At 42.0% G+C, this 22,099-nt stretch overlaps 2 protein-coding genes across 2 annotated transcripts in view; both read right to left on the minus strand.

The window, feature by feature from the left end:
* The window catches only part of CLPTM1L (CLPTM1 like), a 30,832-nt gene extending 29,143 nt beyond the window's left edge, over positions 1-1,689 (minus strand). The window contains exons 1-2 of the mRNA XM_086608504.1: positions 1,510-1,689; positions 698-798 (exon numbers count right to left, since the gene is read on the minus strand). Coding sequence (XP_086464630.1) covers positions 698-798; positions 1,510-1,689 — 281 coding nt within the window. The remainder of the gene's footprint in view (positions 1-697; positions 799-1,509) is intronic.
* Positions 1,690-14,054: 12,365 nt separating this feature from the next.
* Positions 14,055-22,099, minus strand: part of LPCAT1 (lysophosphatidylcholine acyltransferase 1) — a 66,395-nt gene continuing 58,350 nt past the window's right edge. The window contains 2 exon segments of the mRNA XM_086609128.1: positions 14,055-14,239; positions 19,486-19,624. Coding sequence (XP_086465254.1) covers positions 14,055-14,239; positions 19,486-19,624 — 324 coding nt within the window.

Genomic DNA, 22,099 nt, shown 5'->3' on the forward strand with positions numbered 1-22,099 from the left:
GAACATTTGTCTATATGGTCGAAAACACTATGCTGATCCAAACTAACCAATACTAAAGCTTAGCAAATCACACATACATTACTGATCCAGTAAAGCTAGTGAGATGGATGTTTAGAGTGGAATCTGAAAATTAAGATAGACAACCCAGGACAGCATTCAAGATTTGTAAAATCTACAGGAGAGAAACAAGCATTTCTATCTTTACTAACATGGCTTTGTTTTGCAAGCTTTGTTTCTTGCAAGTACAAGATGATTTTCACTATAAGAACAGTTTGTCTATGAGCCTACTCCTCAGTACCCGGTGAACTTAGCACACCGTTTCCATCGAAGCAGGCCAATGGTTAATTCCTGAAATATTCTGGCAATCTTTAATTAAAGAGAAAAATACTGAGTTTATTTTATTATCAGCACTTCACCCTGAACTCCAAGGTTCAAATGCAGCTAGCATCCTTCCTACCTTAGGATCGCAAGTATGGTTGCTACTTTATGAAAACAAGCGTGAACTGAATAGCCTGTACAACACGCAAAAAACACTTTAAACCCAAAACAAAGAATGCAAGAACAACGACTCTACTCTTTGGGCACAACCATCACGAACAGTCTACCTTACTTCACGCGCACTTCCATACATGTAACTACTAGTTAGGATACATGCTTCAGGGTTAAACAAAGAACCCGTAGCTCAGACACCACCTACCTTTCAAATTTGGACTCGATATCAAAATCCTCCACGTTCAAAACCAGGTCTACGTTGCTCTCGGCACCAATGTTTGACCGTGTGGTAGTGTAGACGCTTAACTGACATCAGAACACAGTACAGAGGCGTCAGAGTGCAGAAATATTAAACCAACGCACCGGTGCGCTCAGAGAGCTGTACGTCAGCTTCGCTCATTTCCCCAGCCACGCGAGGATCACGCACAGTGGGAAAAAAAGCGTATCCAATAAGAGCCTAAGACAGCCTCCAGCCATCCCTTCCCGCTCCCGGCGGGGCAGAAACGCACCGTAACGCGGCCACCACGTGCGTTTTTACAGGATGACCCGCACTGGCAGCCCGGGACTCCAGCGCGAGCCGAGCCGTTCCCGCAGCCGGGATGCTGGACCCAGCGCACGTGCCGGCGGAGGGCCGACGCCAAGGACCAAAACGCGCCGTCACTCACCCGCGCTCCAGCGGGGCGGGGGGAGCCGCGCGCGGCACTGGCCGGCACTCCCCCCGCCACAACGGCGGCCCTACGGGGCGGGGGGAAGAGGGGAGCACACGAGCGCAGCGGAGGGGACAGGGCCCGGGCAGGCGCTGCCGCTCCCGCCTCCGGACCGTGGCTGGAGCCCACGCGCGACCGAGGCGCCCCTCCCACGGGCGGTCAGCTGAGGGGCCTCGGGCCGAAGCGGGGCCCGGCCGCCTTCCCCCCCCCTCGGCAGCAGGGGCTGCTCCCGCCGTCACCGCAGACCGGGCGCCCGCAGCCGCCCGCCCCGTTTCCACCGGCCCGCCTCTGGCCGCTGCGCCCCGCTCACCTGCAGCTTGGGCCGCCGCGCCAGGTAGGGCCAGACGCACTCCGCCGCGCCGCCCGACGCCGCCGCTGCCGCCGGGCAGGGCCGCGTGTAGACGATGCCGTACATCACCCAGCACGTGTGCGCCACGTACACGGCGAACACCCCCACCACCAGGCTGGTGAACGAGCTGCGGCTCAGCATGGCGGCGGCCGCCCCCCGCCCCGGCGCAGCCCCGCTCGGGATCAGCCGGGCAGCCCCGGGCCGCCCCGCTGCCGCCGCCCGCGCATCCCACAAGCAACCGACCGCCCCGACCCGCTCGTCACTTCCGGCGCGCGGAGGAAGCGCCGCCGCCGCCGCGGGCCGCGCCCTGCTGCCTGGCAACCGGCACCGGGAGGCGCCGCGCCGCTACGGCGTGACGTCAGGGGGCGGTGCGGGGGCAGCGGGCCGGGAGGGAGCGGAACCGGCAGCAGCCTCCACCGAGGGGGCTGCTGACGTGTCCGCGCCGCCGCGGGTGCGGCTCGCCAGAAGGGGACCGCGATGTGTTTCGGTGCACGTTGCATTTCGGGTCCCTCACCGGGGTCCAGGGAGAGCCCATGGCGTGAGGCAGCGAGGTGCGGGCAGAGGGGTGGGAAGGGGAAAGAGGAGGCTCCCTGTGCGGCACGGTGCCCCCCAGCCCATCTACCCCCGGGAGAACAGCAGGGCCAGCCTGGGACTTAATGCAAAGGAATAATAATAAACATCCTCCAGCAGACTAACGAGAGATTGCCTTCGATACGCAGACTGAAAGGTGGTGTAATACGATAAAAAAAGTTTGGGAAAGGAGCAACAGGAGCAAACGCAACTGGAGCAGTACCCCGAAGAAGGGCAGGGAGCGGTGTCCATCCGTCAGTGAGTGCGGGAAGCAGCCCACGGGCATCGCTCCTGCCCGGCAGTCAGTCACACTCTGATCGCGCAGGCCTGGGCTGCCAAACGTTGCCCCACGAGGGGCTGGGACAGCTCTTCCAGGCCCTGCACTTGGGAGTTAAAAAAAGGAGCATTCCTCGTGGTGCTCACATGCCTGCTCCCATGGTGCCAGCCAGGAGAAAGCGGTGACATGGGTACTCCCCTGAAGTATGCAGCCGAGAGCTTCGTGCAGAAGGCAGACGGGCAGAAAAAGCACAAGCACGGGTTAGAGATGACTGCCGCGGCAGCACAGCTCAGCAGCACCACAGAGAGCTTCCTTGCAATGCAGGAAAGCGAGGAAAGGGGCAGGCCAAGGGCTCAGGCAGTCCGGGGTGCTACCATAAGCGCACCGCAGGATGCCCAGAGCTTGGAAATGCCACAGGGGAAGGCGAAGATGGGTATCTTCTTGAAGTGAAGAAAGTAGTGGAGAGTAACAGGAGAAAGGTGGGAAAATGAGAGTGGGGAAGGAGAAGAGGGCACGATGTGAGGGCTTACAGGTCATGCTGCTACCTTACAGCAGGTTCCCGTACCTACACGTCACCTGAAAAGATGCCAAAACAAGAGCGGGGAGGAAGGGCTGACTGCAGATTCAGACCCTGCCTGAATTTGGCAGATCCTGCGGCACAGCTGCAGGAGCAGCAGAGGAGGGCTCTGCCACTGCACAGAAGTAAAGCCAGGGCTATGGCCTGTCATCTCTGGCAGGCCTCACGCTGCCCTGGCAAGCAGCAGGGAAAAACGGAGTTAAAACCAGATGGTATCAGGTAGGGGAATCTTTACCCTTGGAAGAAGGAAACATTGCATGCGTTTTGTACATTTACACATCTTTAATATTTCATTAATGTCAATTACTTCCATTTTGTAATGAATGAGCAGCAATGCCTGCCCCCAAAGGACTTTGTAGAGGACTGTCTCCTGCGGCAAAGGACTCCACACTGGTGAAGATTAGTGGTGGAGCAGAGCTGTGTCTGCAGTCTGTGGAAAGGGACTCTGTGTCCGGGCAGGTGGCTGCACCTTAAGAAGTCAAGACTCCGTGGGAAAAGCCTGTGCTGAAATAGACTGATGGGTAAGGATTGCATCCTGCAGGAAGGACTCATGTCAGAGAAGTTCATGGAGAACTGTCTCCCGTGGGAAGGGACCACACGTTGGAGCAGGGGAAGAGTGTGAGGAGCCCTCCCCCTGAGGAAGGAGGAGTGGCGGAAACAGCTTGTGACAAACTGACCTGCAACCTCCATTCCCTGTCTCCCTGCGCTGCTGAGGGGAGGAGGTAGAGCCAGGAAGAAGAGAGGGGTGGGGAAAAGGTGTTAAGATCTGGCCTTGTTTCTCCTTATCCTCTCTGAAGTAACTGGCAACAGATTAAATTGATTTGTCCCCAGGCAGAGTCCCCAACCACACCCATGGCTGGTGGATGATCCCTCCCTGTTCTTGTCTCGACCCTCAGGCCTTTTGTTACAAGCAGCCGCAGGGTGCTTAGTTGCCACCTGGGGCTAAACCATGACATATTTAAGCAAAAAAAGCTTCAGGTTTTAAAGCTTTTCTTCATAAGAAAGCACGCCACATTGCTGCATGACCAGTAGGACTTCACTGGAAGAAGAAATAACTAGATTAAATTTTGTTTTGGACACATACAGCATTCAATCTTTTTTCTTACAAAGAATAAAATTACGCACGCTTTCTATCAGCTACAGATGTCTATTCTTTCACACATACCACAGCATGACTAACCTGACTTGGGCAAAAGAACATACTCAAAATCTGCATCCACCCCAGAACTTGAAATTAGAGATTAACATTAAGAAAAATATTTAACAAACATTCCCTTGAAATCTTCATATCGTGATGAATGTATGTCATTTCTCCAGTAAACTCCCCCAATTTTTCACTTGTATTCTTAAAAGTGTTCCTACTAATGGTTCAGCTTATATCCACTGGACTTCACTATGCCTTTTTCCACTCTCCATAATGAATTTCTTATGTCTGTAGGTATCTGGAGTGTTGGATCACTTCTCATCTATTTCCTGGATAAATAAAAGTAGCCAGAACTACTTCAGTCTAATTTAGACAGATTTGTTCTCCAGACTACTGGAGCCCCTTTTCTGAATCTTTTTTGATCTTTCAATGTTCTTCTTTGGGCACAGAAAACAGAACCGGAGTCGATATCCCTATCATGCTTAAAGGAAAAAAAAAAAATACAAAACAAACCAAAACCCAATAACCCAAACAAAACCCACACACCGCCACAAAAATACCCGAACAACCCAAACCCAAACGAAACGCCTTAAAACCTTATATTTCATACTCCATACATTGTCAGGTAAACAAACACTGTTCTACAGGCACTGCCACAGAGAACGTACCTCAACAAAGGACACCTACACATATATGGACTTGGTCTTATTCACAATCACTTAAAATCTGGGGGGAAAAAAAAATCCAGAGGAAACCAAACATTTTTTGTTTCATTTTTAATTTGGCTTCACGCTGAAAATTCAATTTACAAGCCATTCATAAGGAAAACATCCAGTTGGGCAGAAAGAGCCACGATTGTATACTGCACATCAACACTTGTAGTGTATCATTCCGTTCCCTTTTCGTAAATCATCAGAGGACTTATACAGCATAGTTCAACCGTCTACATCATTTGGCTCAGTTCATCACACGCTACAGTCCATTTCAACCGATCAGACAACTAACAAGAAAAGAATGCTCAAATTGAGGTATTTCCGTTAAGAATTTACTGATCACTGGTATTCAGAGGTAATGTTAAATCATACAGTTTTAAACATTGAAAAACGTACAAAAACACGTTCATTTTTAAAAAATATTGTCCTTAGTCTTCCATGCACGTTAATAAAAAATATAAAAATCAAATTTGTAGCACTGAAGCTATACTTTGCGTTCTGCAAAAGTATTTCCACAACTGGACCCACAAGCTAAGGTCATCTTCAGTCCACTACTTGCTTTTGCTTTTCAGTTACGAAGCAGTCAGTTCAGTGCAAAGGTAATAGTCTATGTACACACACTACAGGAGAGAAATTTACAGCAGAAAATGCGCATTCAGACTGTTATTATCCAGTAGCACTACATATTGTTACGGATTTACACTGTGTATCCACGGGCTATTAGAATAAAAAGCTTGCAGCCAATATGCGTCTTGAAACACACCAGGTCTGCCTGAGCAGCCTTGAAGCCAACAGAAGTTGTACCCCTGGCGGAACACGCACACAATTCCTTGCAAGGGAGTTCCTACAGAACAGCTTCCTGCTCTGTCAGCACGGGTCTTCAAGTAAAAGCATCCTCTTCATGGCAGTGCCTAACTGGGGTTCAGTAGCGGTTAAGAGAAAATTCCAAAATTTCGTCATTTAAAACTTTAGCTTTTTTGCTTTTGCATTTAAATTCTGAAGTGTGTTCAAAAACACAACAATATTTTTTTCAAAATATGTAAGTGATAGCCTCAATGCAAGTTTAACAATAATTCAAGAGATCAAACGCATACTTTTTTTCTTCCTGAATTATTTCTCAGCTTGTTGATAACTCAGTTTTATTCTTCCACAAAGATGAACTAGTACCTGCAATCAAATTAGAAATGTCTTGCACACCTGGAGAGATGCTGGGAATCACAAAAAGGTTTAGAAAATGGTCTCATTGAACAGATGCCAAATACTTTCAGCACAATGCCACAACAGTGAAGTTGTATAGTACATAATACAAAGTCAGCAGATGCTTAGTCTTGGTCCTCCTCCAGGAAATAAAAACCCATCACGTCTAAAGAAATTTACTTCTATTTCTAACATTACTGATTTACATGGAGCTCTTACTACCCTTAGAGCAATTAGAGGAAAGCAACATAAACAAATCACCAAACACAAACAACTATATAGACAAGCAGCTGCAACGGTTTCGCTTTTTGTCTAAGTATATACAATTGCTAAGGAGAGATGTTTAACTTCAGGTATTCTAATCCGCATATTTAAAAATACAATTTCATTTTTAGATGTTTACTTAAAAACTGCTGTTGTAGTCTGGAAAGTACAGCACTGGCTAACCTAAACCTTATTCCTGAAATATAAGAAATATTTTGCTTGAACTTCATTATAAAAGAAAACATAGGACAAAAATATATACTTAGGGCATACAAGATCTTTAAAAGTTTATTTCTTTAGCATTTAAAATACAAAATTGTCTTCATGCTGGATAGTGAATAAAAGACGTGTATTTGGGTTTTCCCCCATATACATTCACAGACTTAGAAATAACCTATTGTCAGATGAATTTCATTTCCAGTACCATGGTAGGATGAAAAGTGTCTGAGCTTCATCTTTCTTCAGTATTCATGAGGAGACTTGTGTTTGCTCTCATGTTTATAGATGCTGCATTCAGAACTTGGACATAAACAGGCACACACTGAAAGTGGCATAGCGAGTCAAAAGTCAAGCCAATTTAGGGTTTCATTGTAATGTATTTCTAAATTTAATTTCTTACTGTAGAAGGAGAATCTCATAAGCTTTCAGGCCTGCTGTCACCTGGACATAAGTGACAATGGTTAAAGTGTGAGGGGAAAAAAAAAAGCAATCCTTCACCCGATGGCAGGCACAAGCTAAAACACTACTCACAGGCCCTTAGTTTTGGGTGGCATTACCAGAACACAGCTTTAATAATTATTCACCTGCCGCTTACAGCTCAGGGAGAAAAGTCCACGGATGTCACTTAAGAGGCAGCAAGGTCTCCCTCCGGCTGCAGCACACCTACAAAGAACAGACAGGGCAAGCAAGAGCTAGAGATACAGAAAACTGAATTCGCCAGCCCAAGAGACAGAAAAGATCCTTCTCTACAGTGGGAAAAGGCCAGCTGCACAGCAAAAGCTTCCCTGGCACGCTGGCCTCGCTGGGCTGTACTGCCTGCTGGCTCAGGGCCAGAAGTTCGGCCTGATTTTTCTCCAGCTGACTTTTTGGCTCAGAACTAGCACTCTCAAATAACACCCTGTTGATAACATCAAAATGGTATTGAAATTACAAAAGTCATTATGACTTTTCTCTTGCTTCTAACATTTTTTTTGGTCAAAGTGAAAGAACTGAAGCGTAATGCTAGATCCACAGATTATCCATCGTACAGCACTTTTTCAAGATCCCCAAGCTAACCCCAAGTAAGCCGGGATGTTTGTATGGCCCTGTGCAATTTAGCTCAGAACACAGAAGCATGACAACTATGTTGGTAAAAAACCCCAACAAATAAGTTAATTAACAGGAATAACATATTCAGGTGCAATCTGTGCTAAGCGGATTCTGCTGTTTCCGTTCCCAGAGACTGACCACTTGAAAACTGCAAATACAACTTTCGTGGTTACAGGCAGCCTCCCAAAGTTCGCCTGCACGGGAGTACCCGGCTCTGCTGCTCTGCTAAAGAAAACGGAACAAGCAGCCGCTGCCACCATACAACTTGTAAAACTATTTTGCCTAACAAGCCCGCAAGATAATCTAGGCAGAGTGTCAATTGCTGCGAAAAGGTCTCAGCGTATTCCACAGAAACATAACCCCTCCGTTTTATAAGCCTCCTAAATCCTCTGCTCTCTTGGTATCACCCACTTCACTTTAATCCCATTACGCATGATAAAGCGCATCACGTCATCTAAGGAAAAAGAAGCTGTTTTCTACACAACAAATCAGTCCTCCACTTGTAAAAGTCCAGGTAACTATTACCTTGAAATAAACCTGAAAGGTTTCCTAGAGAAAGGAACTGTCTTAACTTGATCACCATGAGATGCAGGAAATATTTGCCGGCGCAAGTCCAGGCACATCCAGCAGATGATTTCCCTGCTGCTGCTGCATTCTCTTGGTGGTTTTGCCTCAGTCTCATACACGTTATGCACGTTTGGACCACGGTGTGTCTGTGGCTATCGTGTATACCCAGTTCACTGCCTTAGCTACAGCACAGAGCAACTGTGTGTGTTCCTCTGAGGTGGTGCTGGAGAATTTTACCTTTAAGGATAACTTACAAGGTTCCTGTCACAGTTTGAACGCTTTTTTTCCAGTCTTCATAGGAAAAAGGCTGGGAGAGCAGATGAAACCTCACTGGCTGCACTGGCAGTGACCCAGCCGACACCTGGATACACGATGCTGCAGTACCTTCAGGAAATTGCTCTCTGACTGAAGAACAGCTGGCTTCATTTCTGCCTAGCTAGGACTGCAAAAATTACCCGAATGACAATCTCAGTCTTTCTGCTCACCTGTCAAACAGATCTTGTGCTTGTGCTGGACTAACTAATTATTAATTTAATTAATAATTAATTATCAGTGGTGCTGATTACAAATTCTTACTTTCCATTTTGAACTGTCAGATATACTTGTTCTCCGTTTCTGTGAAGGATTGCACCATATAATTAGGTAATTGATGTTTTCCAAATTAGCTCAAGTTCAGATTCCTAAAAAGTAACAACCCATCTGAAGTACTTGGTTCACAGGGAACTTCTGTGCTTCAATGAGTTTAGGGGCTGAACTTAAATTTTGCTACTGTAAAACTCTCGGCCAACGTATTTATAATTTCTTAATGCTGGGACACTCATGAAAGTGCTGCTAGAAAAAAAGTCAAAGGCTGCACATAAAGCAAAACGCAACACTTCAGAAGGTCTTATAACCCATGCTGACCTAAAGGAAAAGGATCTGACTTCTTTAGAGTTTTTATCAGATTTGGGTTTTTTTTTTGCATCCTAGTTCAGTCCCACAATACATGCAAAGCTGTGCTTATATAGTTTTTCTGAGATCAGGAGATCTACAGCATATGGCACTCAAAGAATACGAGTTGCAGAACTTGAGTCCTGGGTTGTTTTTTTGTGTTTGTTTGCTAAATAACAATATAATTTTTGAAGGAGCAGAGAGCAGAATGTGACTAAGACAGGTAACACGAAAAGCTGTACTTACCGCATGATAATATAACATAGGAAAAATAACTTAATGGCAATACCAAAGCTGGCCTTGTAAGGGAACTCGTACATGAATAAAAATACATCTGCTTTAGAAAAATTTATCAAGCTGTGCAAATGTTGAAGTGCAACAATCCATCTTCCAGAAAAGCGTTTACTACCTATTATGAATAAAACCATATTCCAACCAGCCCAATGCTTAAACTAGCTAACAAACCTATTCAGTTTGCACGAAAATATTAATAAACAGCTGTGTACAAAATTTAACTAGTTACTTCTGGCAGTTTTGCCACTGAAGAGGTCGCATCATTTCCTTACTGCACACGCGTCTCTTTTTCAACCTTTGTGACCTAAGGATTTACACCTTCAGAGTGGGATTAGCAAACACACGCACAAGCCTGGTTGCTTTTTATCGTAGTAAGATTACCCTAGCTACAATAAATGCTTTGAGACATATAGCGCAATACATTAGTATAAAATTAAGCATACAACCCAACTTCTCCATAAGGCTAACAAATTGCCTATAATGCCTTTTAAGTGCATCTGCTTATAGCGGCGGACTCCTGAGAAACCTGTAACAGCACTTGCCTTACTGTAGTTTAAACGTGCTTTGTACCTCCTAAACTTTTGTGTGTTTTTGGTGGGGTTTTATTATGTTTGAAGAAACATAAATGAAGCCAAAAAAAAGACAGAAAAAAATTTAAAATGTCTTGGATTTCATGGTTTTCTGTGTTACTTTAAATACATTCAAAACACAGGGTATACTTGTTCAACCCTTCCACAATAGCAAAGCTTTGGCTGGGGGTCTCATACGATATACAAAAATTCAGTCTAATGCAAGAGCTCTACTGGCAAGGGATGGCAGTATTACATAAAAATAGGAAAATGCTCATCAGACACATCAAATGCCTTTACATCCCGGCATTTTTTATGTAAGGATCATTTTTTAAGTTAAATTGTTGCAAAGAATTTAAGTAATTTCTTCATATGTCTCCCTGGAAATTTATGGGCTGTTGATATCACCAGTTAAAGCAAAACGATGTTTGTAAAATCTGTAATATTTTAATTGGAAGCATTTACACGTCGATGTTTGGTGAAGGGGACAGGAAGCTTTCGCTTCTGCCCTGACACTGCAGCAAGCCACTGAAACTTGACAGTCACAACCCAGCTGTTCCCCAATCGGGCACCTTTTCGGAAAGCTACTTATGTGGAACCACTGAAACTCTTCAGCAGCCAGTTTGACCCATGAGCTGTGATGAACACTGCTGCAGTGATGCGACGTGTCACAGGTCCCAGCCCTCAAAGCCTCAAGTTTATCACCCTACAGTAACGTGGCTTTGCTGTCACTATAAGGCAGTCTAATATTATATTCTTATTTCTGTTCTTAATCACCTGAATAATATTAATTCATCCCAGCTTTTGTGACATAACGTGTGATATTACAATGTTTCCATGCGGGCCGATCAGGACCTCACCCTGTCATTCATCCTATTATGTCTCTACCTTGTTCAACAATCTCACAAAAGAGAGAGCATCACAATTCATTATAGAATCTAAGTCTTGTTTTGTTGGGTTTGTTTTGTTTGGTTCTTTAAATGGTTGTTTCCACAAGTCTACTTGCTCACCAAGCAAACAACGTGCTGGTCACTGGCCTTCTTCAGCAGGAGCTCTGGACTGAACTCGCTGACGCACACGACTTTCAGTGCCTCCTCACCACACAGTGTGGCCATGGTTTAAGGGCCCGTCTATCTGCTGCAGCACCCTTCAACCCAAACACTCTGCCCAGCTTAGCTGCGCGCAAGTGCGGTTATTACAGTCACCACAATTAGAAAACACCTCTCTCATCAAAACAAACATGGAACCAAACAAACCTTTGGTTTTCAGAAGGCAGGCCCCCAAGTTACACACACCACACATGGAAATTAAGCGCACTCAGCCAACTTCAGTCAGCTTGCTTTGCTCTATCACAGATGTGAACAGAGTATCTCTTCCTCTGGAACTTCTCTCTCACACCGAAGTTGTTCATGGCATATTAAGCTTACCTTTTTCTTCTTCTCAGACACGTCTCAGGGAACTCTATCTCATCCCTTGCGCTCTGAAATTCTCGAATTTCCAAGCTCACATACAAAGGAAAAGATACCTTAGACAGCCAGCTTGAACCACATGCCATGAAAAGTCTTGTTCAGGAGATGCGACATGCCCAGACTGCAGTTCATGTGCCTTCCCTTACATACCGACTAAAATACATGCTGTACAATCACAGAAGTAGACCTTCAGGAAGTATCCCTATGACTGTGGGACATGATCAACAAAATCAAGTGTGTCTGTCTCAGCTGTTCTGTTTTCTGAACCACCAGCAAAGAAAGGCTCCTCACCCCACCTGGAATAACCCACTCCCACTCACCTTAACTTAACTAGGTATATTGTAAGGACATTTTCCTAATGCTTATCTTGCCTTTTAAATGCATAGCCTTTATTTACCACCAGTGTGGAAAAGAGACTGTTCTTACCTTCTCTATAGCAACTTTTTCCATATTTGAAGACTGTTTTCACATCTTCCTTCATCCTTTAATCCAAAGGAGAGGAGACTACTTTTGATCTCTTTTTTGAGTAATTTCTGTCCCCTAGACTCTATCCAGCTATTCTCCGTCTTTCTCAGGTGCCCCAACATGGACTGGTACTTCAGGTAAGGCCTTATCACACCTTGGCAACACAGAAATACCACCACGCTTCTCAGGCTACACTGTTGATGTATTCTACTATAATGAGTATCTTTTCTGTAGCAATGAGTTAACAGTGCTCAATTTGTCATACTCTACACCATCCCTGCCCCAAGATATTTTATGCAGTAATACCCACTCCCTTCTCTGTGCAGCTGACTACTCCTACCTAAGCATAGTCCCTCATGTGCTTTATTTTTCCAAACCATTTATCCTATTTTTCATGATCAGTTTTGAATCTTGTATGCCAGTCTGCTGCAGCCCTGTCAGCTCAGCATGCGTTACCTAGATAAATCAAAAATCTAATTATTACCTCTAAATGAGGACCTACTTCCACATACCCCACAGAAAGCATTACGGGGGAAAAAAAAATGTGAGACGTTCTCTTTCTATTACAGCCAGTTTCAGTTTGGAGACTTGCCATATACGGTTAGGGATTTCTAAGGACACATTCCAATACCCTAATGAGCTTTAAAACACCTCCTGCTATTTAAAAAATAATAATAAAAGCATTTGGTACCAACAAGATTTCCTTCCGCTAAAATTGTTCCCTTTCAAATCTAGTTTTAAATTACTCTAACATGTGGAAGGTTCAAATCTCAACAGCAGTTTTCCAATCACAAAACCATCATATTTTAGCACAGCCCTGCAAAACTAGTCACAGGAATGATCTGAAAGTATTTTTTTGTTTGTTTGGAAGTAGAGTTGCCATCTGAGTTATTTTGTGACAGAGTCCTTCGTGCTCCTTGAGGCTTTTGTCACATTTTGTAATCAGTGAAGCGCTGTAGTTTTATAATAATGTAAATTTTTCTGAGACCTCCCTCCATCAGTAATTAAGGCATCTGGCTTTACAAAGGGAAAAATAAGAAACATTACTAATACAAGTGTTTTAGGTTGGTTTGTTGTGGTTTGTTTGTTTGGTTTTTTTAAACAGTTCTAAACTATTTTAAGCTTCATATACATTACATGCAGTATATGTAATGTTGCTATAGAGATTTAATTAGCATTTCTTCAGGATGTTCTGTAACTTGTTGATCGCTTGGCCTCTGAAGTAACTGCAACCTTTTCAAACTTGGGCTGATACAACAAAGTTTTCATAGTGTGTTTCATGCTAAGTAATCTGTATATACAGGCTTGCTACAAAAGAAACCTGTGATTCCTGATAAATCTGGGTTAAATACAATAGCATAAGCATCTCCCATTTAAGTGTTGGGTGGACATGATTTGAATTGATTATAAAAGAGAAAAGCATAAACAGTTTTGTCATGTAGTTGCAAACAGGATGTGGCATGTCAGTTTGGAAAAAAATCACGTTTAATTGCATATGGAAGATTACAGTAGGAAAGTGTTGGGGTGAGGGATAAGGAACCTTTCCTTTTCATTCTACCATGGAACAGACTGAAAGAGAAACAATTTTGTCACTCAACAACGAAAATAAAAAGTAATCCTTAGCAAGTCTTTTGCATTAGTTTCCAAACTGTTAACTGAAACAAAACAAAGGGCCAAAATGTGCTTGCCTTGCTCCAGAGAATCATCCCACTGAAATCAACAAGACTGACTATGCAAATATGGACAGCAAAGTTTGGCCCCAAATAAACATCCCCATAACCAGGGAGAACACTAATCACCAAAGTGCACTTAACACCATAGTAGCTACAGTTTCTTTATACATGCACAGTTTGTGCGACACTTTGTACATGGAACTAGCCAATGGAATATAAATAAGTGTGCCGCTTCCTTTTAAATATGAACATCAATAATGAAGCACATTCACATTTTTGCCTTTCAAAGACCTTTTGAAAAAAATAAAACCACCTTCCCCAAAGTAACCTGGAACATGTTAAATATAGCACATATGATTCAAAGAACGGTATTAAGGTAGAAGAACTTTCACACACAAAACTGGTATTTGCTGTATAGTCGGAGTGACTTATGAAAATCCCAAGAAAAGACAATCCTCTCACCAGGAGAGGAAGGTAACAGTTGTAGTGTTAGTTCAGTTTCTTCTGCAGGGGCTTGTTTTTATCTTCAGCGTTTTCAGGGCTGAAGTCAGTACAGATACCATTAGGAGCAGAAGGAGATGAAGTCTCCAAGCCACTCTCAGCTCCCATCTGATCAGCATAGAGATAGTCTTCTGCGAAGTGTGGGTGCAATTCAGCAAATCTGTAGAAGTCATCTAAAAAAATTTGTTGTTACACAGAATCAGCTCTTTGAAACAGAAGGACGCTAAATTTGAACACTTACACATATATAATCACACGATCACTTTGGAGAAAAATAGCAGCAGTTAACACAACGCTATCCCCACAGCTTATCAGCAGAGGTTTACCACATCCCTAGAGCCGAGCTGCGGCAAAGAGTTATCTAAGCCCTCTTAAAGCACTTCAGACCAGAGCTTGGCTTGCACGGTGAAGGCGTAAACAGGCTCAGATTTGCATTAGAACACAGAAGGAGCACCACATGCCCCGACACAGCATCTCACTGGTTACTGGGGCAAGGGCAGAAGCTGTCCAGCTGAGGAACAATTGAAGAGCAAGAGCAGTCATTTCTTCAGATCTGGGAAGTCTTTTGCAAACATGCCCTTTAATGCTTTGCCCTCGCAATTCTCTTCGACCTAACAGTAGCTGTCATTGCTGCCTTCCCCTTTTAAGATGTCAGCATTTCAAAACTCCTAATATTTTAGAGAATAATATTGTGAGAAGATAATTTGAAACATATTATGAAAAAAACTGATTTTAATGTTGGATACTAATGAGACAATAAAAAGAGCAAGATTAGTTCTTGGGGGAGCGGGGAATCCTTAACACCAAAAAGTTACATTTTGTGTTAAAAATCAGACATGGAAGCCTTGTCACAATTTGCCCATGTGACTGTTTATTCAGGCATGATTTGAACACAAGATACTGTACAGGACCCAAGTCATAAGAATCTATTTGTATCATGTAAACTGATACTGGAAGAAGCTGGATGTGAACATTATCCCTAACTACATCACCTACAGTGTATCACACAGCCCACCAGTGTTATCCCAGAAAAGCTCATGCTCAGACAATGCTGTGAGTTCCCTGGAGTGCAGCGCAGATGACAGCTGAAGTAGCCTTTCCAAGGAGTAAAGCCCAGCTCCTCCTAGTACAACTGGGCTGGTGTGGAAGAAGGAAGCTTTCCCTCGCCACCACCCTTCTGTTTGAGATGGCGTGTTCTCCTCAATATGGCAAAGGGCAGGGAATGTCATTTGGCTCACAGGGGCACTGAAGTTGTAGGTCACTGCCTCTGAACTGTTGCAAAAGGATAGGCAAGGAGAATGAAATGAACGTAACTTCATCCACTTTTTTGTTTGTGGAAGAATATCTTTTATCCACAGTTTAAATGGATCTAAAGTATTTTTTGGACCCCATAACTTCAACAAAAGCTGATGATGTTCAGGCCATGAAAAATCAACACTATCACCTGAGTTAAAAAACCTGTATGTACAACTGGGTCATTGATCGTGTAAATGATAAAGTCTTCGAGGTGGAGAGGAGAAAAAAAAAAAAGTCTTTTGTGTTTGCAAATGCATATAGCTAAAATTTTCCTTTTGATAATACTTAATGCAAGTTCAACATTTTTAAAAAATAATCTTATAGCAAAGAATGTGATACATCTGACTTTTTTCCAAGAAGGAAATGTAAAGCATTCTTTTATATTTAAAATATGCGGCAGTGGTAGTAGTTGCCATAATATATTGTGAACAATTGAGTGCAAACTGGTTCATCAGAATCAAAACAGTTAAGCACATTCAGTGAATCCAACTGAGTATATTATTTTTCTGCAGCTAACAAGGAGAGAGCAGTCAGCCATCAGCCTTAACTGGGTCTGGCCTGCAGCAGGAACATGAAAACATTCCCTTCTTTCACACAGACGCTTCAAGCCCATCACGAGGATCTATTCTTTTTCGTAATAACACATATGTGTGCATCATGTTAATCACCATGAAAAAACCAGCCTTTTTTGGGAAAGGTCATTCTGATAGCCCAACTAAGGTAAGACAAGTATAAAAATTTCAACCAGCAGTACCACAGATGCTCTTATAATCACATTAAGCATAATCTTTTTTGCATGGGAAAGACTAGAATATTTACTGTAGATGCCATTCTAAGCAATTCTTCAAAAAGCTACTGTATCTTTTCAGAAAATAAATTCAGAACATCCTTGAAGTAGTTGTTCACACAAGTATAATAGTCTATATCCAAACTGGCATCCTGACAACTCCGTCAGCATCCATCCCTCCAGTACTGATAGTACTGGATTCAAACGAAAAACCTCAGATTCCAGGGAGGACTGAATGGAACAGGGTAATGTTTCTGATGGATCTGAGTAAGGAGACATTTTGGGTCTTGCTGAAACAAGTCCTGAAGATATTAAGGAATATTTATTGAAGTTGTACACAGCAGAGCCAAAAGAAAAGTGCTTGAATCCTATTTGGCTCATTCATCAGAAACATGAGACAAGGCGATGCAGGAAGAACAAGCTATTCCAGCATTACTTCTAATTGCAGGTCTCATCTTGGAGCTCAAGCTTAAAGCAACTGTGAAGCCTTACACTAGTGGAAAAGATGACTATAGTTGTTTACTTGGGAAAAAGTGATTTAGCTTCCTACCCCTAACAAAAGGAAAGAGACAAAAAGAAGGAAAGAACCCAAAGTGGAGTTCTTTAAGACTGCTGTCTATACTTTTGCATTAAGTATGTGTATATACTACAAGAACTTCCAGAGGTTTACGTCCTGCCTTTGCAATACCATCCCACTACTCGATGCTCCTGATGAAAGCTGTATGCTCATGAATCTCTTCTAGCTTTTGTTCCCTCTCAGCTACATGATGAGTGTATGGGAATTTTATAGGATAATCCTGTGGTTAATATAGATAAGAATACTACATTTTAAAGAACAAATAATTCTTCCTTCTCTGAACATTCATCCATATGAATATTCACAACACTGTCAGTCCCTTCCTCCTTCTTGTTAGCAGAAAGCAAGGTAGATTCTTCAGAATGCTTTCACAGTCATCATTTGTCTATCAAGAGCAAGTGGAGAGTCTCCTGGAATTTGTGATGCCCACCTACAGAACCTGTTCAAATTCTCCAGAATCATATCTTGAGAGTGAGAAATCTTGCCTGTCTCTAGATTACAGCGTGGATGAGTTTTGGAATCAGCCTTCATCTAAACAGTTAGGCCAACAGCACACTGCTTAAGACAACTGAAACAATACACAGATCTTTGGCAACTCGTGTATTTTCAAACATGCAACAAAATCTAACAATTCAGATCCAACATCATCAACACAGTTATAAAATCTCAATTTTGCTACTGGTTATTCTGTTTCCCTGCAACCTGAGCTTTTCCTTTGGGATGAGATCTCTGGCTTTAAGGACTCTGCTATATGCACAACAATTTAGGTTTGATACTTCGGATATTTTATTTTTTGTTCTTGTAAGACTAAAGACTTAATATTCCTGCTTCACATTCTATCAGCCCAGAGAGAAGGAGCTTGTGAGTGGAACCCTCTGTTATGTGTATCCAAAGTTACCTCAGTACTCTTCCAATAGATACAAAGTTTTGATTTCTTAGAAGTTCTTTGGACAACACCTTCAGAAAAGGTGTAGTTTGCAGATTTTCCACCTCTTCTTTCGCAGTGTTTACATGCAACAAATTGAGTATGTGTAAAGTTGCAGATATTCGCAGGAAAGGCAAGAGATTGAATATTCATGGCAAGAACTTTCAAGACAGAAAAGCAATACCAAAAGTTTACTTTCATCTTCTAATTCTCTACCACAATAAATTGGACATGTATTCTTACTATTAAGCTTTCAGTTATGTTAAAATCTCCAACATTAAAATCAGTTTTTTTTTCACTATGTGTTTCAAATGAATTATCTTCATCTTCTCACAATGTTTATACTATAAAATGAACACTCCTCTCAGAAAAAGAGAGGAGTGTAGCCTCACAAGACTACTCTTGACTGAAGGAAATAAAATAGTGAAAATGAGAGCTAAGCATTTCAGTGGCCGCTGCTGTGACTCAGTGGTCCAGATTTCCATGTGACATGAACACATCATGACCACTCAGGGGAAAGGCACAGATTTAAGTGCAACTAAGCACTATTAAAGATGGATATTTAAATATAAATTCTTTAGTAACACACATGAACTGATCTGAGTTCACTCATATACTATTTCAAATTTAGCTATTCTCAAGCAACGAAGTGTGCCAAAATTAGAGTTCTGCTAGGCTTACCAGCTTAGATTCTGGGCTGATATTTTTGAAGCTGGTGATGGGGGCTGGGAGAGTTGAGTCACCACCCAAATGAGTTGGGAGACAACAAGAAGCACCAGAGATAGGCAGGAAAAAGACAATGGTGCAGGACAGACATGGAAATGTTGAGGATGTGACAGATGAGAGGTACAGAAAGGAAAGGGGTAGTACAGGAGGAACCAAGGAGGCAAGAGATAGCAGTCAGGAAAAAAGGGGAGGCCAGTGACAACGATACTTATTCCAATAACTCTAAAATAGTTCTGTAGTTGAAGCTTTAGATACATATTGGATGACTGAAACACAGGAATTAGTGTCAAAATTGTGATTTACTAACACCAATGTCTTCATTTGTAAGATTTTTTACAAATTAAATATATACCAATTATCCTGAAGGAAAACCACTAAAACAGGGCATGCCATAAGCACTCCTACTGGAGATAGGTGGTATGTTGGCTATCAACAATTCAGTTCATACTTAAATGATACAAATAAGTTTAGAACCTTACTGCATAAAAGATGAAGAATCTTAAGTAACACATGAGTACTTTGATTCTCAGCATAATCTATCCACCCAGATCTCAAAATTTTTCAAATGCAACTTTCTCACCTCCATAGCACCTGCATTACAGACTACATATTGAGCAGCCTGGTTAATACCCCTTCATTTCCCCTGCACGCACACCTTTGTGACTTTTTTTAAAACAGGTTAAGGAATAATTATGGCAGTAGAAAATCTTATGTCAATCCCCTGTACTCTGGGAGGCCCGAAATAGGGGAGAAGAGATACAAAAGACAAGACAACAGGACAGAGCTAAGACAGCTTTCTTAAAAATACATATTCACATACATGGAAGTCCCAGAGCAGAATACGCTGAAAGAGCTCATCTAGGTATTGCCCGACTTAGCATGGAAGGGAAAACCTCTGAAAACATGTAAACATGACATACAATACTAAACGTAAAACTCAATTTAAAAAAAAATATGTAAATTTACTTTGTCTGCAGTGCTTTTATCATTATTAAAGTCAACAAGTCAACTAAAAAAGATAAAGTTTAATAAAAATACAACTGGTTTGTATATCAACATGATATACTTTGACATTTTGTGACACTTCAGATCCACTTAAAATACTTACCATATGTAATCTCTCCTCTTTCTTCTTCATCTACAGCTCTAAAAAGATGCGTAACATTAATCTGTGACACACCCATGGCAGTCTTCAGAATATGAGCTAAATCCTCTTCTATTATAGTTCCATTTTCTGACTGGTACAGCTATGAATCAAGACAGCAAGATAAATCATCACATAGCTGAATGCTAACTCCTATAAACAGCACCACACTAAGAAGTTATGCAAAATTAAAATTCAGTATTGGATATTCCAGTTGCTCTCAGATTGATGTGATCTACCAAGGATTTCCGATTAGTCTGGGTAAAAGATGGCATTGATTATTAGTTCAACTGTGTACGCTCAGAAAGTAAAGCTTGCTATAGTCAGAAAAAAAAAACACGTTTGCATGCCTAACCACTGCAGTTTCAGTGATATTCAGAGACAAGACTATTTAACACTAACATGTCTTGCAGATATGTAACTAAGAATAATTTTTAGTCCATTGAGCTACGTCTGCCAACTCCAAGAGAGTCTGTGGAATCAGGAGATGTACTTAGGTCAGCCTATAGCAGATACCATTTCCACCTGGTCAGACATAAAACAAGATTCCTTTGACCAACATCTAACTGATACGAAAGTCAGTTTGCATAAAATGCCTACATCTAAATGGCATTATATTAATCAGGCGAATCTTCCCCATAAAGTGATGGGCCTATAATTTTCTACAAATATTTTTTTCTAGAAAATAATAATTTGCATAATCTTAAATCCTGAAGCAGTTTCCTAACAGAAAGTTAGCTTTACTACTGACAGGAGACTGATAACTAAAAATAACTGTTCATAGTCTCATTCTATCTTTGTATATGTACAGTGTTTTCTCCTGGAAAAAAGGGACTTGAGTATTTCAAAACATCTATAACAAATACAAATTCATTAACCTTTCTAAAATAACTCAATTTGCCTGTGCAATGGAAATTGAGACAGAAAAGCCTAAAACATCCTTGTCTTGTTTTCAAGCATGACAACACCGCAAATATCAAACCATGTAAAAAAAAGTTATTTTGGAAACTTCCTTTTAGTTTCCCTGCATCATTGAGAACGTAGGAACTGGTAAGATCAAACAAAACAGGCATAAGGATGTATTTTTCACACAAGCAGAATTTGCTGTCACAAACAGCACACCTCAATGGAATAAAAAGAGTCAGTGGAATAAAAAAAATAATTGAAGTTCTGTGGAAGACAATGTTCATGCTCAAATCAGAAATCTTGCCTTTTCCTCCCTAGCACCTAACTTGCAAACGGTTTCACAAGGAGTAGAGGCAAGGACAAGACACCGGTTTAATAAAACCTGCTGTATTTTCACAGATCAAGTAGTCCGATGGTGATACTTGATGATAAAGTTCACAAGAGTCATATTGGCAACATCCCTTTGTTTCCTTAGCAATTAGGAAGGGAGTATGCATAGCACTTACACTGGATTTTGGCTTAGACTTGATTGTCATACCTCCCCCTTCTCTTTTAATTGCCCACTGCTTTAGAACTCTGATGGCTCAGTAACTCCTATTTTTTGAGTTCTTAAGCTATATACTAAACACTTCCACTTTGAAAACTTGTTCAGCTATGTGAAACGTTGCACTTTATGCCTGAAAACAAATGACAATGAGCTTTGCAAAAGTAGCACACGGCAGAAGACAGCACCTGTTCAAAGTCACATTCATGAACTAGCGAGATCCTTCAATGGCTCCCAATAAGCTGTGTGAATATCTCATTGTACACGAACCCAGGACAGGGGGGGATGAAAGGATTAAAAAAAAAACTTTTTTTTTTCTAGAATACTGTGAGAAAAACTACCTCAGCTGAAGACTTTTTTAACCCTACCATATGTGCTTTCCCTTGCTGAGTGCTTTCCCTTCTTATACATGCATAGAACTTCTTTGCAGTTCTACAGTTAACTTCATATTTTGCAATTAACCAGAGAACGCAAGATTATGTATTATGAGCTGAAGAATAGAGCAGATAGTGAAGAACTGAAGTTTTCTAAGAAACAGTTCTATTAACTTAAAGTCAGGTGCTTCCAAAAAGAAAATAACTGCCCAATCTGAACTTTTCTTCCACTAAAATGGTAAAAGTATATTGCACATTAAGCACAACAGCTAAATTTCACTGAAATACTGCTCAAAAGCCACCTTCAAGTTTACTTTAAGCTTGTTCATTTTAGTATGAAGACACAGAGCTGACCAAACAGCACCTGATCATTTATCTATGCCATTATATAGATCAAACAGAAGACGTAAGGGCAGAAAACCTTTTGCTTTTCCCTCAGAAGTAGCAGTAAGTAACAGCAACTATGAGAGACAGGTTTCCCCCAATATTTGCAGGAACTAAATATTTTTGTTCCTTCCTCCTCTGTCAAATTTGTTTGATACTGGCTAGAGGGTAAGAATGATAGGCATGAACACTAAACATTCACAGGAGCCTCATTTCTTCAGCGAAACAGTTAAAGAGAATAATAGAGGTATGCTGAAAAACCTGGAAACAACTACTCGGAAAATAAGGCTGCCATGTAGTACCAGGCAATTGAATGTTCTCAACTCCATGCATTCACTAATGAAGACAGCATTAAGAGTTAGCACTCTTC

Source organism: Tauraco erythrolophus, chromosome 3, assembly GCF_009769465.1.
Source record: "Tauraco erythrolophus isolate bTauEry1 chromosome 3, bTauEry1.pri, whole genome shotgun sequence".
In the NCBI taxonomy this organism is placed as follows: domain Eukaryota; kingdom Metazoa; phylum Chordata; class Aves; order Musophagiformes; family Musophagidae; genus Tauraco; species Tauraco erythrolophus.